Source organism: Typopeltis vanoorti, chromosome 9, assembly GCF_054136105.1.
Source record: "Typopeltis vanoorti isolate ZY-2024b chromosome 9, IOZ_Tvanoo_1.0, whole genome shotgun sequence".
Classification (NCBI taxonomy): Eukaryota; Metazoa; Arthropoda; class Arachnida; order Uropygi; family Thelyphonidae; genus Typopeltis; species Typopeltis vanoorti.
Window position 1 is genome coordinate 57190308 of NC_143557.1, and position 17249 is coordinate 57207556.

The 17249-nt window shown below is 34.5% G+C and overlaps 1 protein-coding gene across 1 annotated transcript in view; it reads right to left on the reverse strand.

Moving 5' to 3' along the window:
• The window catches only part of LOC150103066 (uncharacterized), a 223228-nt gene that overhangs the window by 99639 nt on the left and 106340 nt on the right, over positions 1–17249 (reverse strand). The window contains exon 8 of the mRNA XM_090397785.1: positions 16214–16316. Within this exon, the coding sequence (XP_090253911.1) occupies positions 16214–16316 (103 nt within the window). The remainder of the gene's footprint in view (positions 1–16213; positions 16317–17249) is intronic.

Below are 17249 nucleotides of genomic sequence, written 5' to 3' on the forward strand. Positions count from 1 at the left end.
AATACTGCCTCACTCCTGCAACCCATGATTTTGTTAAGTTCTGAATTTAACTGAAAATTAATTAATTTATGTTACCTTCAGACTTAACGTGTGTTTGCAATTTTGAACATATATTGACATATCAGATGTGCTAAATTACTTGTGACTTACAGTAACATTACTAAATTGAGGTTATTTATCCATAATTCATGTTGATATAAATATCATGAATTGTTTGTGATTTAAGCTATGTTACTTTTGTGTAAATGCTTGTAAATTTGCTGGGAGACTAGTTAATCGGATTAGGTGCAGATGGCCAGAAGCTAAACACGTGAAACAAGTACACATGCACCGAGTATGACAAGCATGAAATCCCCCCCCCCACACACACACACTCAAATCGAAAAGCACGCTAGGGGAGAGCACTACATACTAGGCGACGTAGGGTGACTCATGCAAAGGGGGGGGGGGGGGGCAATGACGTAGAAAGAAAGGATGGCATGCAATTTAAAAAGGGTAGCAGCGCCTAAGAGAGGGCTTTTTGGTTGTTTTTCGTTTGGTTCTGGAGCTTCCTTGTGGCACCTTCTTGCCCCATGCTTTGACGAGGTCATTGAGACAAAGACTGAAAGAGCATGCCGTGATGTTCATGAAAGCTTGCCGGTCAACGTTTAGCCCAGTGGAAGGCAGTTTCTGATTCCCCAGGAAATAGCTGAGCCATGTTGAGCCAGATGACAAGAAAACAACGGGCAATTACTTTCGGCAGCGGAGATATGTCCTGTCCAGACCACCAGTGGAACACTACAGATAATATAGAATGAGCCAGGAATCAAAAAGAGAAAATTCAGTCACAATGAATGAGAAAGCCAAGAATAGTCTCCCCAGCAAATGGTAACGTAAACTCTATGTCTTGTTAAGTAACTGCGTTATGGGAGAAAGATTGTAAATTTAATTTAATTGTAGATTGTAAATTGTAATTGTAAATTTGAGGTTATTAATTATGCTAAGGACTTTAGAGATAGATTTTGAAGTAGCTATAATATAGGAAAATTTGAAGGAATTAGTGCAGAAGCACGTGGAGGTTATTTTGTGATTTGATAAGTGATTAATCCTTAGCCATGAAGTGAAGTGTATAAAAGTGCATGGCTGTTCATAGATAGAACTGCATACTTGAATTGACATGTGCTGCATGCTGTGAGAAATCTAGAAGGTTTTGATTATTATATTCATTCTTTGATATTAGTGAAATTATATGTCAGTGTCTGTTTATAATGTGTAAATGTCTGAATTGAAATTAAATGTTCTTTTCTTTAAGTTTAATTTGCCTGATTTTATATTTCTATTACACCTTCTCATAAAATTCGAACCACAGCGGGAAATAAATTGTTAGGGAGGCTACGACTGCAAAATAAGCTTAAGTGATTTAAGATAGGGTAATAAACTGAGTTCTGGTTCCTTGATTTTGCACTATTCAATAATCTAGGATTCAGGGTGGCACAGTATAATAGAAATTTTCTCTGAATCCAAAGGAGGAATCAGAACCAGTACTGAAACAAAAGGGATTGGCATTGTCCAGTAGTAACCCCTTTGTCTTCAAAAACCACGTGCACCAAAGAGTGAATAATGGCCCTGAGTGAATCTTAAGATGGATAGAAAAATAGAGCATATTATTTAGACGAAACTAAAGCTAGAGAGATTTAAGAAAAGAATTAAGTAAGAGTTATTCAAAGAAATTAAGTAAAAGTAATTAAAGTAAATAACATATACTAAAAATAAACACGTATATTTAACAATGGTGTAAATATAAACATAATAATTTTATTGCTGTCTTCAAGACATTATTTAAAATTTCAAATGTACTTCTGTTCAGGTTATTGCTGCCACTGAGGGAGAGAAAAACCTCAAGAATTTTAGAAGGAACATAATACCTTGAAAGTAGAGCAGGAGTAAAGTGACAGCAGAGTGGATGAATGAAGTTTACAAAAAGGTGTTGAAAATATATGATCATACATTCACAGGATTTGATAAAGACAAAGCCTTACAAGGGATTGGTAACATGATGGTGCTGCTAGCTAAAGAGTTGAAGATTGACAATGAAGATGCAAAGTAGTCAGGGAAAGATATGAAAGAAGATGGACTTGCAAATGAAGACCTTATAGAACTAGAAATAAAGTTGCAAAAGAGAGAAAGAGGAGAAGAGGAAGCAGAGTCCCCACAAAAGTTTACAGTGAAAAATTTGGCAGAGGCATTTACTCTGTTAATAAGGCAGTTCAGTTGTTTGAGGAAATGTATCCCAACACAAAGATTTACTAGAATAGAAGAATGATGCAAGCTGCTATTACTAGCTACAGAGAAATTTATGAAAAAAACAAAACATGTACAGACTAAGTTGGACGTAATGTAAAAATTTTAAAAAAAAGCTCACTCCTGCTGTCAACTCATCCCCTGAAGATGAGCCTAGACCTTCCACAGCGTATGCATCTGGTGAACATCCACAGAACGCTTTGTTTCAATTCCTGAGTTTGAAAAATTTGTTGTTGATTGCCTGGCTTCTCTAGCCTCTTCGTGAAATGTCCAATTAATAATGAAGCAGCTTTAATTAATTACTTTTGCTGCATATATTTACAGCTGATTATTTTACTGGTGAGTACATGAAGCACTCACCAGAAAAATTCTGCTTCATGTACTCATGCACTTAACATTTGATTACCAGTTTTATATCTCTAAGTCTTTTGTCTGACAGTTTTGCTTCAAACATTTCCCCTCCCCCCTTGCTAGTCTTAGCAAAATCTCCCATTCTGTTTTAACTGTTTAGACTAGCTTTGGTGACATTTCTTGATTATTAAAAACATCAGCATATTTTCTGATTTCTGCATTGGTTCCATCTTTTCAATACCTGAGGCCTCTCATATCTGTAGTTTGATTAACTTTTGTTTATAATCTGAATCTCAGATCCATATTTCCAAATGACTTTATGACAGTGGACTATTAACCACCATACTGGCTTGGATATGCACATACACATCCATAATTACATGGATGCAAAGTGTCCCTTATAATCGATATAACCATCGGATATTATGGAAAAAAGGATTCAGACACGAAACGTATATTTTTGATATATTTTTGATCCATGTGGCCGATTGGATTGGGTAGTTAATATCACAAAAACTGAAATTTTAGCATCCTTAAAAGGAAGTGAAATACACATAAAAGTGAATTAAAAATAATAAGACACCTGAAAAGTTTTGCAACCAACACTGGGTAGCTTCTTCAGGGATAAGAATTACAAAATGCAAAGAACACAGCTTAAAACTAAAAGTAACCTTTAACACTAGAAAACATGGAAGAATGTTGAGAGGCTTAGTAGAAATGTTGTATACAGATCTCTACTGAACTAAAGGTGTTAAGCAAAAGAAGTTCTTGTGCTTATCAAAAATCTTTTTTTATGAAATATTTTCCAGACGTAACAGAATTATTCAAATATCATTTCCACTAAAATTTATTAATTTGAAATGTTGGTTCTTTAACCATCATACCAGTCTTGACGTATATATGCATCCATAACTACATGAATACAAAGTGTCCATTGAAGTCAATATAACCTTTGGATATTATAAAAATAATATGGATACAAAGCATATATTTTTGATTTATTTAATCCATCTGGCTATTTGGGTAGTTAATCAACAATATGGCTGCCAATGGGTAGTCTATCTTCACCAGTGGATAATCTTTTCATGAAAAAAAAATATGAAGAAATCGTTCTACTTCAAGCTTGTTTTTACAACCCTCAATTTGCTAGATATATATATAGAGAGAGATGACTTTTTTTCTTTTTTTTTTAAATCTAGAAATACAGTATTTCCAACTTAATGTTCTTCACCCTCCCAACTCATATCACCAAAACTAAAATTCACTATAGAAGTGGAAAATAACAAAAATAACATCCTTTTTCTGGATAGATTGACTAACAAAAAACCAGAAGGTGGAATCTCTTTAGGAATCTATTTATAAACTTCTCCATAGGATGACACCTTAAGGTGAAATCCCTATATCATCTTACTCAGATCATTTAACATCCCAGGAGACCAGAATAAATGGAGGGACAAACTAGACTTATTTTTTTTAACCAATTTATCCTCAAATTCATGCTCTTCTATACACAGATAAACCTCCATGCTCAAATATTGATGTACAATACAGAGACTATATCTCTTTATTAGATTGACAGACTGCCTATTCATAGTGACATTCTTGAAAGAATGAAACATTAGAGTGACTTATAAACTGATTCAGAGAATTTGTAGCCTTTTTGAGGTGTCTCAAAGACAGCAAACTCTTCTCAAAAGAGGTCATTGTTTTTCTCCTGCTAGTGAAATGTCTTACATTGGTCAGACTAGGGAAAATTCTGATATATAAAAACATCTTGGCAACATTGCTCCACAGAAATCATAAATTAGACCTAATACATCACTTCCACTAATTACAACAGGAGTGGAATACAGTAGTCACTAGGCCTTACTTACATTATACATAATAAATAACTTTCTTATGCTATAAAAAATAATGAAAATGACTGAGGTGTCAATTCACGTGGTTCCTCCATCAGAAACACAAGAAAAACTTTGCACAACATGTGGAAGCCTTTGATTTGATTTCTAAATACAATTAATATATATTAATTATGACAACCAATTACTTGAACACAGTAATAGTGCTTCACAGTATAAACATCTAAGAAGGAAAAAAAAAATCAATTTATTGAACTGTCTAATATTTTGCTGGTTTTCTACCCAGAATCTTCAGAGCATAAATTTTAACTATGACATGCATACAGACACTATACTAAAACATTAGAAGCAATTCAATTTGTAACTGATACAGAACTAATGTCCTAAGCATATTCTATGGACCAGTTTACAGCTAACTTTTAAACCTCTTGTGCAGCTAGCTACCTTCATCTGCTCTCCTAAAGATCAACTTAATCTGCTTACACATCCCAGAGTGTATAAAGTTCCTTGTGCCTGCAAGTTTAGCCTAATTTAGACAGATTGGTAAATCAGTTAATATTCACCTTGAAGAACACAAAAATTACATCTGTGATCATCTTAATGGCAAATCTGGACTAGCAGACTATGATCTGATTGAATTACATGTAGGATTAAATGGAGAAAGACCTAATAAGTATGAAAGACCATTTCTAGAATTAGCATCTGCTATGAAGTATTACTCCCTTAACCGCAACAAGTATTGAGCTTAAGGTTGCATTAATTTGCCACACCAACAAGGTTGCATTAATTTTCCAAAATGGGAGACAGTCATTCTGAGACTAGATAGCCTGATTTAGACAAATTAACTTTATTTTTTAAATTGTCAATAGAGGATGCCTTGGACATCAGTTCGAGTTACAAATTTAAATGTTTCTAATTATTTAGTGTAGTGCCTGTGCTGTAGACACAGTTAAATTTTGTCGTCTGAATATACTGGGATAGAAAACCACTAAATATTATTAAGTTCAATAAAGTGATTTTTTTTCCCTTTCTTGGTGTTGTTTATGCTGTGAAGTACTTTTATGAATAATCAACAACACCTAAGTCTTTCAATGTGTATACACAAATGCTTAATTTGCAACACATCATTCTTCCATGTTTTTTTTAGTGTTAATGGTTTTAAGATGTACTGCCTGCATCTTGTAATTCAGATTTAGATCATTAAGAAGTTACTAGCCAGTGAATCTTGTCGGTCATCTTGTTATTTTTATTCTTTTTTTCCTCCCCCTTTTAATTACAATAAAAATCCCAATTTTTACAATATTCTCAGGTATGTCAAAAAACAGTTTGAACAGTCTAATTTGTTGTTTTGTTATACAAATTTATTCAAATAGTCCCCCCCCCCACACACACACACCAAACCAGCATTACTTATTCCATCATCAAATTTCTGATGTATGCCCTCAGGATATTATGTACAGGATACTATGATTTTACTACATAGTAAGTTTAATAATCATTAGCTTCTTATATCAACTGTTTCCTTCCAAATACTCTCTGAATTTACACTACGACTTCTACGGTACTATTTACTGTATCAATCCACCTTGATCTAAATCTTTCTCTGGGTTTTTCTTTTCTACCCATTAAAGACCTGTTTTCCAAACCATTCCTCTCCCGTTCTGCTTACGTGGTCATACAACCTTAGATTACCTCTGCTCACACATTCTTGGATGCTAGGATTGTCAAGTTCCATTCTAATATCTTCATTTTTTAATATGATTGTGCCACTGATGCCATCTATTCACTCCTCTAATTTATCTCAGAATGCTAATATCTGTGGTCCCTAGTCTTTGATTAACTATTTTAGAACACTCTAAAGAACACTCCGGTGTAGTCCTGTAAATTATGTTTGCATCCATACAACTAGGCTGCCTAAAGAAGGACTATTCTGACCAACTAGAGGAACGTTTTCTAAGTCTTTCGTTGACTGGTTCTGAGTTAGGTGATCTCTGGCAAGAGTAAGTGGGTGTTTTCTCCAAAAAACTCAGGTTTTTTTATACCATCAACTCAAAAAATTGACTGTAGAATGCACACTATTTCAGACTAATATACAGTTACAGTTTTAGGGTTAGAGACACTAAGATGGCAGTACTTGCCTGCCTCTCTTCACTGGGTGCTAATTTCAATTAATGATAGTCTTGAGCAAGCTATCTTTGATTGGCTACCAGTGGAGACCAAACTTCTCCCTCAGTCTCCAAAGGTTAGATAGGGCTAAAACAGCCTTGCATACTTTCCCCACAGGGAATAAAAGGCATTAGTGAATTTTTATTTTAGAACTCTCAGATCCATAAGTTAAAACTGGTTTGAACACCATCTTGTATACTGCCAGTTTAATTTGGCTAATTTCTCTCTTAATTCCATATAAGTTTATTCAACTGGCTCTGTAGCATATCAGCTTTATATATTCTACTATCTTTTGCCAAATTTAATTTGCTATCTTCAATAAAAATTGTATCCTCCACCGAGTATGCAGTAGATGTTTTCCATAGTTTGGTTATTTTTGTAATTTTTGTCCTTTTAATTGCCAATTTTCATACTACATTTTTTGCAGCAGGTTTTCAATTTAGGTAGTCCCTGAAAACTTGTAGTCAATTTATTTAGCTGTTGAGTATCTGTAATTCTACTATCAGAATTAATGCTTTCACCTTATCAGTTTACTGCAAATCAACTTTCTCTGAACACTATAAACACCAATCTTCTGCTCATCATCTGTCCCAAAATTTGCTTTTCACAAGAAACTCTCCAAATAAATAAATAATATATAGAAAACTTAACTATTGAGCAGATCTCTTTACTAAATGACTATAATTCAAAAATAATTTCAAAATATCTGAATTTTTGCATATGAAGAAATTTGTAGAATTCTTATACCATTAGAAAAAGATACCTCAGAACATGCTGGAAGGATTCTCAAGAAACTAAATTCATCAACTACCTCACCTAAAGACAAGCATTCTCCTTTGTTGCCACTGGTGTTTATTAAGTTGCATGCTCCTGTAACTTAGCCCATTTTGGTCAAACAGGCCAGTGAACTGAAAAACATCTATCTGAAAAACATTACACTGTTGATTAACAAGCCTATAAATCCAGAATATGAATATGAAACAGACACTAGCCACAGAATCATCTGAAACAATAGCTACTGCACAGAATTTTCAAATGTGAACATTTGTTCAAAGAAAGTACTAAAGCTCTATCGCACATTAGTATTCCAGACAGGCTAAGGATGAAATAATCTAGAAATTCTGCTCTCGAAATCAAATCTCTAACTTTTTCAAACCACTTCAAACCTTTAATAATTAGGGTAATGGTCTCTCACTAGACAGAAATTAATTTACACCCAAGAAAAGTGTCATATAAAAATATACCTTTTAAAAACAAAACAAAACAAAACTGAAAGACAGCAGTATAAAGAGATGCTTTTAATAATCAGCCAAATTAAAATAATGCCACAAACTCTCTCAGTTTTGGGAAATAATCTTGCTAGACACACACACCATTGTCACCGTAGTTTTGTAATTGTGTTATTATTTTTTTAATGACATTACAGATTGAGCTCTCCTCAGACTTCTAACAAATCATCACTGTGACCTGCTTTTTGCTCACCTGTTACTCTATTCTCTTTTTAGTCATAAATTGATAATCAAAATAGTCATGAGACGAATTTTTATGTAAGTATTTTTTCTGTTTTTATCAATAATTGTTATTTCCTTGTTATACTCGTGATTTCTTGACTGTATGATTTAAGTAAAGAATTGATCCTAATAACCATTATTTGGCCTTAAATCAGTGCTTGTTCTTCCTGAAGCTTCTTTCTACAATTTTTCTTAGTCTCTTATCAAGTACACTTGTAAATTAAGAACACAGAGAAGGGATATGTCTCATGTAATTATTGCATTCAGTTTATTTGTTTCCCTTTTTATAGATGAATACTATCAGAGATCTGCTCCAATCATCTGGAATTTGAATTTCTGAGCAAGCTTTCTGAATAATTAGATTTCAATTACATCTGATTTTAAAATCTCCAATTCTAATATCAGGTTTAATACCACTGTCTTCATAATGTGATCCATATAGATGATGAATAAAAGTAGAGATAATGTGCATCTTTGTATTACACCTGATTTTACATCAAACCATTTCCTTCAATTCTAACTTACTACTTACATACAGGCTATGTACTGCTCTGTATATTTCATTTATTCCATATATTTGGAAAGTTTTGAACAGTTTTTCTCTGGGTGCCTTGTTGTGTGCCGTTTCCAGATCTACAAAATTTAAGTAGAGAACCTTGTTATATTCCCATGATTTCTTCACTATTTGTCATAAAACAAAAGAGAATTAGTAGAGAAATTCCTCTATAATTCTCACATTCAGATGTATTCCTTTTTTTTTTTTTTTTAAGATGGGAGCTATGAAAACTACTCCAATCAACTGAAATTCAACCATATGGCAAATGTCCTCTGAATTATGCAGTATAGCCACTGCAAAACTTTTATACCTCCATATATGAACATTTCTGGTTGAACTCCAGCTGCTTTTCCAAATCTTAAGTTTTTGATGAACTTTTTCTACCTCAAATACTGATATGTATTCCTGTTTGCATTCCTCTTAAAAATTTTCTCCTACTCTTCTGTCACTGCTCATTTCAAAGTAATTACTCCAGACATCTAAAACATCCTTCTCTTCAATTTTCATGTTATCTTTATCACCTTTGATTCCTTTTTTTTTTAGTACTCTTTCATCCATTTCTAATTTTTTTTCAATAGTCTCCATAACATTTCCCCACCTTCCTGATATTTATCTTCTATATTCTTACTCAATTCTTCCCATGACTTTTGTTAGTCTACTTCTGATTGCAGAGGAGTTAAATTCAACCAGAGTAGAAATCTCCAACATTGATGAGAGTATGAGTAACACAGCCACATGAGTTCTAGGCTGTTTGGCATGAGATTGTAGTTAACATGACAAAATACATAATTGGATGCTGCCATAGACATATCATCTGTGAACTGCATAGACAAATTTTATGGATACAAGGATGATCACCATTATGGAAAATTGCAACTATCAAGATAAAGACTGGAGAAAGAAAGGTATCAAAGTTGAGATGAAAATAATTTAGAAAATTACTCAGGGTTTACAGTTATGGTTTATAGTTTATTTGGCACAAAAACAACAAAGGTCATACTGTGCTATACTAAAGGTTACAAAGAAAATTGCAAACAATATGCCTGTACAAAAATTAAGTTCCACAAAGCAACATCTACAGATAAACAGAATTGCTGCAGAAGGCACAGCAACACAAGGTCAGAAGCTATTACAATAGTACAGAAATAGTCAACAATACAAATTAATAAACAAAATGCATGTACAAAACACCAAGCCAAGGAATGTAGTATCTACATATAGATAAAATTATAACAGATGCTTTTACAGCAGTACAAAAATAGGCAAAAAGGGATTATTATACAATATGAATGCATACAAATTAAATTTAGCAATGTGGTATCTACATATAAACAAAATTACTAGACGATTACACAAATACACACACTAGTAAATAAAATGTATGCACAAAGTTAAGCAATGCAGTATCTACATATAAACATAATTAAATAGAGGTGTTTCAGCAGTATATAAATAGACAACAGTACAAGTTAACAAATGCATATACAAAACCGAGCCAAGGAATTCAGCCTACATAGAGATAAGATTACAGCAAATGTTATTACAATAATACATAAAGAATCAAAAAGGAATTATTATACAGCATGTATGCATAAAAATTAAGTTTAGCAATGTGATATTTACATATTAAAAAAATTACAACAGGAAATGAAACCCTTCTTTTATATTTGTGTAGGGTTACACAAATATACAAGATCAAAGGCTATGACAATACATAATTGGTCAAAATTTAAACTAATGAATAATATATATGTATAAAAGTTAAGCTAAGCAATACAGCATTTACATATAAACAAAATTACAGTCAAATGTGTTTGTACAAATTAATTATTTGTAAAAAATTAAAAGCATCATGCAATCTAACTGAGTCTGCTAGCATCTGCCTGGCTTGGTTAGGCAAAAATTTCATCCCTCTCTCGTGTAAAGTGCTGGCACTCCTCCAGAATATAACATATAGTGAGATATGTATTGCATTTTTCACATATGGGAGGGTCATCAGCTCTCAGTAAATAAGAATGAGTAAGATGACTGTGACCTAGCAAGAATAACTTCCTACCTTCTCTTTATATGTTACTAGAATGCCAATGCTTAATTTCAAGTTTAATGTCATATAATTTGTTTGTCATGCTTTCTGCCATGTGACTCCCATCGAGCAATTAGCTTTGATCTTATAAGGTGTCTGTAGTCTGTATATGGTACAGTCAAACAGTATGTGGAGAAAGTATGAGCTGATTTAGCAGCTGCATCTGGAGCCTCATTTCCCTTAATTCCGATGTGGCTGGGAATCCAGCAGAGCTGAACATCAAAATTAAAGATTTTCATTTTGTGAAAAAGGTGTAGAAGTAACTATGGATTATACATAGGAGAGAAGATAGCCTGTAAAGAGCTCAATGAGTCTGTATAAATTATACACTTTTGGTAGCAGTTTTCTTTTATATGCACAAGTGCAAGCTGAATGGCATGTAACTCTGCTGTATAATTACTGCAGTCTGGTGGGATCTGGTTGGAGATAATAATGTCAGGAAACACAAAAGCACAGCCAACAGAGGTATTAGTTCTTGAACCATCAGTATAGATGGACAAGAAATCAGCATGTGCTGCTCTGTATGCATTAAACAATTGCAGACAGACAGATGGAGTATGAGACTTCTGTAGCTGACAAAAGTGAGAGGTTGCAGGATGGAGTGCAAACCTGCCATGGAGGGATGCTGTTATGTTTAGTGTAGCAACAACATGCATAGGCTGTTTGCATGTTAAACTCAATAGAGGATAGAGTGCAAAGGAGGTTCAACGTTCTCTTGCACCTTTCTCTTAGTTGACGAATGTGCGCTAGAAATGTAAGTTTTCTGTCAAAGATGAATCCCAAGAACTTTGCTTCTGTAACTAATAACAGTGCTTCCCATTCTTAATTCAGGATCTGGATAATGAGTGTGTTTAAACAGAAGTGTACACAGACACTTTTCTGTTGAAAACCTTAACCCATCACTAAGAGCCCACAGGGAAACATGATCAACTGCTTGCTGAAGTTGTCTTTCAATTACCCTCATGTTACATGAGTGACAGTAAATTGTGAAGTCATCAACATATAGAGCATTGTCTACAGCGGGAGGAAGCTGTTCAGTGATTCAGTTAATTTTAATAGCAAAAAGGGTCACACTTAAGACAGAGCCTTCGGGAACACCCTGTTCTTGATGATATGGTCAAGATCGGACACTTCCCACTCTGACTTGGAAAGTTTGCCTGGACAGAAAGTTTTTAATAAATACAGGAAGGTGTCTTTCGAGACCTAGGTTATAGAGGTCTTTTAATATGCCATATCTCCAGGCTGTGTTGTAAAGCTTTTTACATGTCAAAGAAAACTGAAACAAGGTGTTTGTTCTTGCTTCAGAAATGCATCTTTTACACAAGTTTCTTAATGAACCAAATGGTCTAAAGTTGATTGATGCCAAAGAAAGCTACACTGTGTATTAGAGAGAAGATTGTTGCTCTCTAAATACCAGAGAAGTCTGGCATTAACCATTTTCTCTAGTATCTTACAAAGACAGCTGGTCAGAGCAATGGGTTGATAATTATTTGCTTATGTTGGATCTTTTCCTGGTTTTGGGATAGCAATGACAATTGGCTTATGCCAAGAATTTGGAAACTCTTCCTCTGCAAGTATTTTATTGTATAATAAGAGCAGGAGATCCATAGAAGATGAAGGTAGACGTTTTATCATTTTGTAATGGATGTAATCGGTCCTTACTGCACTAGGGTCAGATAGTAGGAGAATACTATCTTTTTAGTTCCTCCTTAACAAATGGCTGATTGTATGGATCAAGAACATTGGTAGAAAAATTTAGCCTTTGTTTCTCTTTCAGTATTAAAAATTCAGGAGGATATGAAGCTGTTGCTGAGATTCTGGCAAAATTTTTTCCCAAAGTGTCTGCAATAGCTTTGGGATAAACAATAACACTTCTATTATGGTCTAAGGTGTACTATATCTGCCTTATATAGACAATGTGTACTATATAAGGCAGGGTATCTCAGCTGTTCTGTTATTATGTGCATCCCTAGCCCACTGAGATGCTTTATTATTATTATTCTTGACACCTCCAAGGAGGCCAAAGACTCATTGAGGGAGGACACCTACTGTACTCTCCGTTTCCACCACTACACTGAGCCATCTACTATCAATGATCTACATCAATGCCATCTACTGCCCACTACCACCACAACTGGTATTTTTTGTCTGTAAATTGTGTGTGTGTTCTGAATGGACTTTATCAGCGATATGGACATGCCCCAAACTGCCTGTCATGGGTCTACTACCTGTGCCCGATGTGGTAGTAAAGAACATGATAACAAATCTTGCTGTGCAAAAAAAAAAAAAAAAAAGCTGTACATTGTCTATACTATATAGACAATGTATAGCAGATATAGACAATGTGTACTATATCTGCCTTTCATTTTCCAGATTTTATCCCATACAATTTTTGGATTGGTCATTTGATTAATTGATGTAGTAAATTGGATCCATGATTGTTTTTGACTCTGACGTCTCACATAATGTGCTTTGGCTAGAGCACATTTGAAAGTGATTAGGTTTGATGTGGTGGGGTATCTATGAAATATACCCCATACTCTGTGTTTATCTTTTTTCGCTGTCTGACATTCTGGGCTCCACCAAGGCTTTGGATAGAATGGAAACCGAAAAGATGTTTTCAGGATGGAGGCGGTTGCTGCCTGGACAATGCAACACTAATAGACGATCTTGTCTATTAGTGTTGGCACTATCCCACAGAGTACTGTGACCATTAGAGACACCCATCAAAATGTATGGGTTCAGGCAGTTGCAAGATAAGGTTATCAAGATCAATTTCATTTAACTCAGCACTCAGTGGTAAATAAATTGAACATACTGTAATAAGAAATCCCACGGAGAGCCAAATTGCTACTGCTTCCAGAACAGTATTAAGTTGGACATGATGGAAAGGAATATGACTGCCCACTAAGATAGCTACTCCTCCATGAGCAGGACCACCTTCAGTTCTGTCATTATGTGCAACAGTGAAATTCCGAAAGGTAGAGTCATCATTGGGTCTTAAATACGTTTCCTGTAGACAGAAACAGAAAAGTTTGTGTTTCTTCAACAATATCTTGATATCATCAATGTTCTGGTGAAACCCATGACAGTTCCACTGTAAAAATTTTCCTGTTGTTTTGGTTTTTATAGATTTGTCTGGTTTTGGGGAGGTTGAGGATTTACCTTTGTCAGATTTATATTTATTAATTGTTTTAGTGAAGTACAGACAGCCACTGTCTATCTCTTCCTCTGGTAAAGTGTTCAATACATCGAATGTGTTAGGGTCAGTTGGTAAGTTTAGTTTACTTTCTGTGGGCACCGAAGTACCCATTTTTTCTGTGCAAGTGTCTGGTGGCTTATCTTTGTGTGATATCTTTGCCATATTTCTTTTGATAAGTGGGACCATTTTTGAAGTTGTCTCTGGAGTAAAGCCATGTCATGGGATTGATGGTCTCAACAGAGAAGCACTCGTGATCATAAGATACAAGTATGGTGAAATTATCAGATGGTGGGACAGACATACAGGTTTGAGTTGCTGTTGGCAACTTTTTAATTGTTATCTTCTCAGCATAAGAGGATCTCAGAAGAGGTGTAATGGTGGCTAGCTTTCTTTTTGCATCCTGATATGTTGTTTTGCTCTGTTTTTATTTTTTGCATTTCTTTTTCGTCTTTCCACATTTAGCTTTTTTTGCACAGCAAGATTTGCTATCATGTTCTTTACTACCACATCAAGCACAGGTAGTAGAACCAAGACAAGCAGTTTGGGCATGTCCATATCTCTGATAAAGTCCATTCAGAACACACACAACTTACAGACAAAAAATACCAGTTGTGGTGGTAGTGGGCAGTAGATGGCATTGATGTAGATCATTGATAGTAAAGGCTCAGTGTAGTGGTGGAAACGGAGAGTACAGTAGGTGTCCTCCCTCAATGAGTCTTCAGACTCCTTGGACGTGTCAAGAATAATAATAATGAAGCATCTCAGTGGGTTAGGGATACACATTCTAACAGAACAGCTGAGATACCTTGCTTTTACAGATGTTGGAGGCCTAGGTGTATAAAAAGTAAGGATGATGTTCTTGGTTGAAACCAGGCAACCATCCTTACGTATCAGGATGTGCCTCATACCAGTCACTCCTTGATCTATAAGCTCTGAACATATCTCCTCATCAGGAGATACCATTCTGATATCACTCCTCTACTGGGAATGGAGTGTTTTATGAAGTGTTATTACTATTATTTGTATTCCACCCATTGTCGTTGCACTCAGTAGTTTCTCGGAATGTTGCTGACACAATCCTTCTACAAGGATATCACCAGAACACAATTTGTTAACAGTTTTGGGAGGCCCTACTAGTCCTGAATCCTTCTGAGTAAAGAAGGATTTCATTTTCCCAATTGGAATTTGAAATTGATGTACTTACTAGATTCTGATAGTTGTGTTACTTTCAAATTTTTTATTGTAATTTAAAATTGGTAAGTGTTGAGATATTTGTTGTGTTTTGTAAAGACATTCTCGTTACGCTAACGGAGACAACATGTTGGCCATTATACGTAGCTTCTTGCTTGCTGAGGAAATTGATGGGTAACTGCTGACAGAGAGAGTGTTCGGTATCCAGGGAACAAAGAAAACAAATCGAGAGCTAATGGAAATTTGAGAACACCAACCAGAGAATTTTGTTCTTAGGAAGTTTGTAAGTTTTACGTAACAGTCAGGAGAATATTAATAGAAGATCCCGAAAAGGAATCATAGAACTGTGAGTCTTTAAACTGGAGGAGTTGAGACTGTCAACAAATATTTATTAAATAAAATAAGATATGTATTTGACGTTCTCATTGAATGTTAAAGGAAACGCTGAATGGGAAGTTTCATCTTCTGCCTTAAGGACACTGGATTACTATGGAAAAGGCAATTGATGAAACCTGAAACTGTAGAAGTGGCTTAACATGAAGAGCTCAACTTAGATATGTTGTTTAAAAGCAGCAGTAGAAGAAACTTCTTTCTCTGGTACAAATATTAGTAAATTGTGTGACAAATTGAACAAATATACAAATATGTGTATGGAATGGACTACTTAAACTACATGAATATATCTTCAGTGAGGCAGATAATCTAAGTATGATCACCAAAATGGCCTTCCCTCAATGAGTCCTTGATCGTTGTGGAGGAACATAGATAATATTAATAATGATAATCTTCCCATTGTTGATAAATGTAGCAAAATCTCATAACTCTAATACTGAAAATTCTAAAACAAATGCAATGATCTTTAATGATTATGAGGAAATAATTCTGTTTCTTTTAAAAATATTTTAACTATAAAATTACTTCAATGCATATAAAATTACTGAAAATAAATAAAATTACATTCTCTTAGCATTATGAAGAATAACATAGCAGAAAACTCAAGCCTTGAACACTTACTAATATGTACAACATAGAGCAGACATGAACTGCACCACCAATCACAGAATTCATCCTCTTCAACGATGGTTCATTCATTGTATCAAAGAATTCAAACAGCTGTCTGTAAAATTATTATATTACACGTGCATATCTTATTGTAAGTGATATATATATATATATATAAATATAAAATTTTAAAACATTTTTTTTTTAAATACACTTACGTTTATCCAGAAGTTAACTCTGTTTATAAAAAAAAATGGAACCAATTATAATGTTAAAAAACGTTTAATTTTCTTGACCAAAAAGCTCTGGAAAAACTTTTATTGGGATTATATTGATCAAGTGTATATAATAAACAACTAAGTTATAGCAACTAGTTTCACCAACTAAGTCTGTTGGCATCTTCAGGGTACATAACTGATGTAAGGCACTGAAAAGTAAAAAAACTGTTACAAACTAAAATCAACCGATTCCAATTATATTAAACAAAGAACAGAGCACGTACAATACATTCATAGAGCGTGGATGATCTCACTTGTTGTTATTTAGGAACCTTCTATAGTTGGCACTATAATTCAGTTCTGGCGAGTTGAAGGATCTGATAAGGGTCTTCCAGATCACAGGCAAGAGTAGTCCTTGGTTCCTGTTAAGGTTTTGTGACAGAGAAGTAATGTCCCACAAGACATTACTTCTCTGTTCCGTCATTGTTTAACATCAAACTTTTTCTTATGGAATAAAACCATATATCAGCAATTGACTGGCCTTGCAATGGGTAGCCCCCTCTCTCCATCTTGTGCTGATCTCTTTATGGAGGATTTTGAAAGTAAAATCTTAACTCAAACAGACCCTAAACCTACAGTATGGTGGAGATACGTGGATGATATCTTTATCGTTTGGAACCACACAAAAAAGGACCTGTTCGACTTTCTTAAGAAAATCAACTCTCTACACCACACAATCAAATTCACTCTAGAACTCGAAGAAGATAACCAATTATCATTTCTGGACACTTTAATTAAGAAGCTTCCGAATGGTAGTATCAACCTCTCAG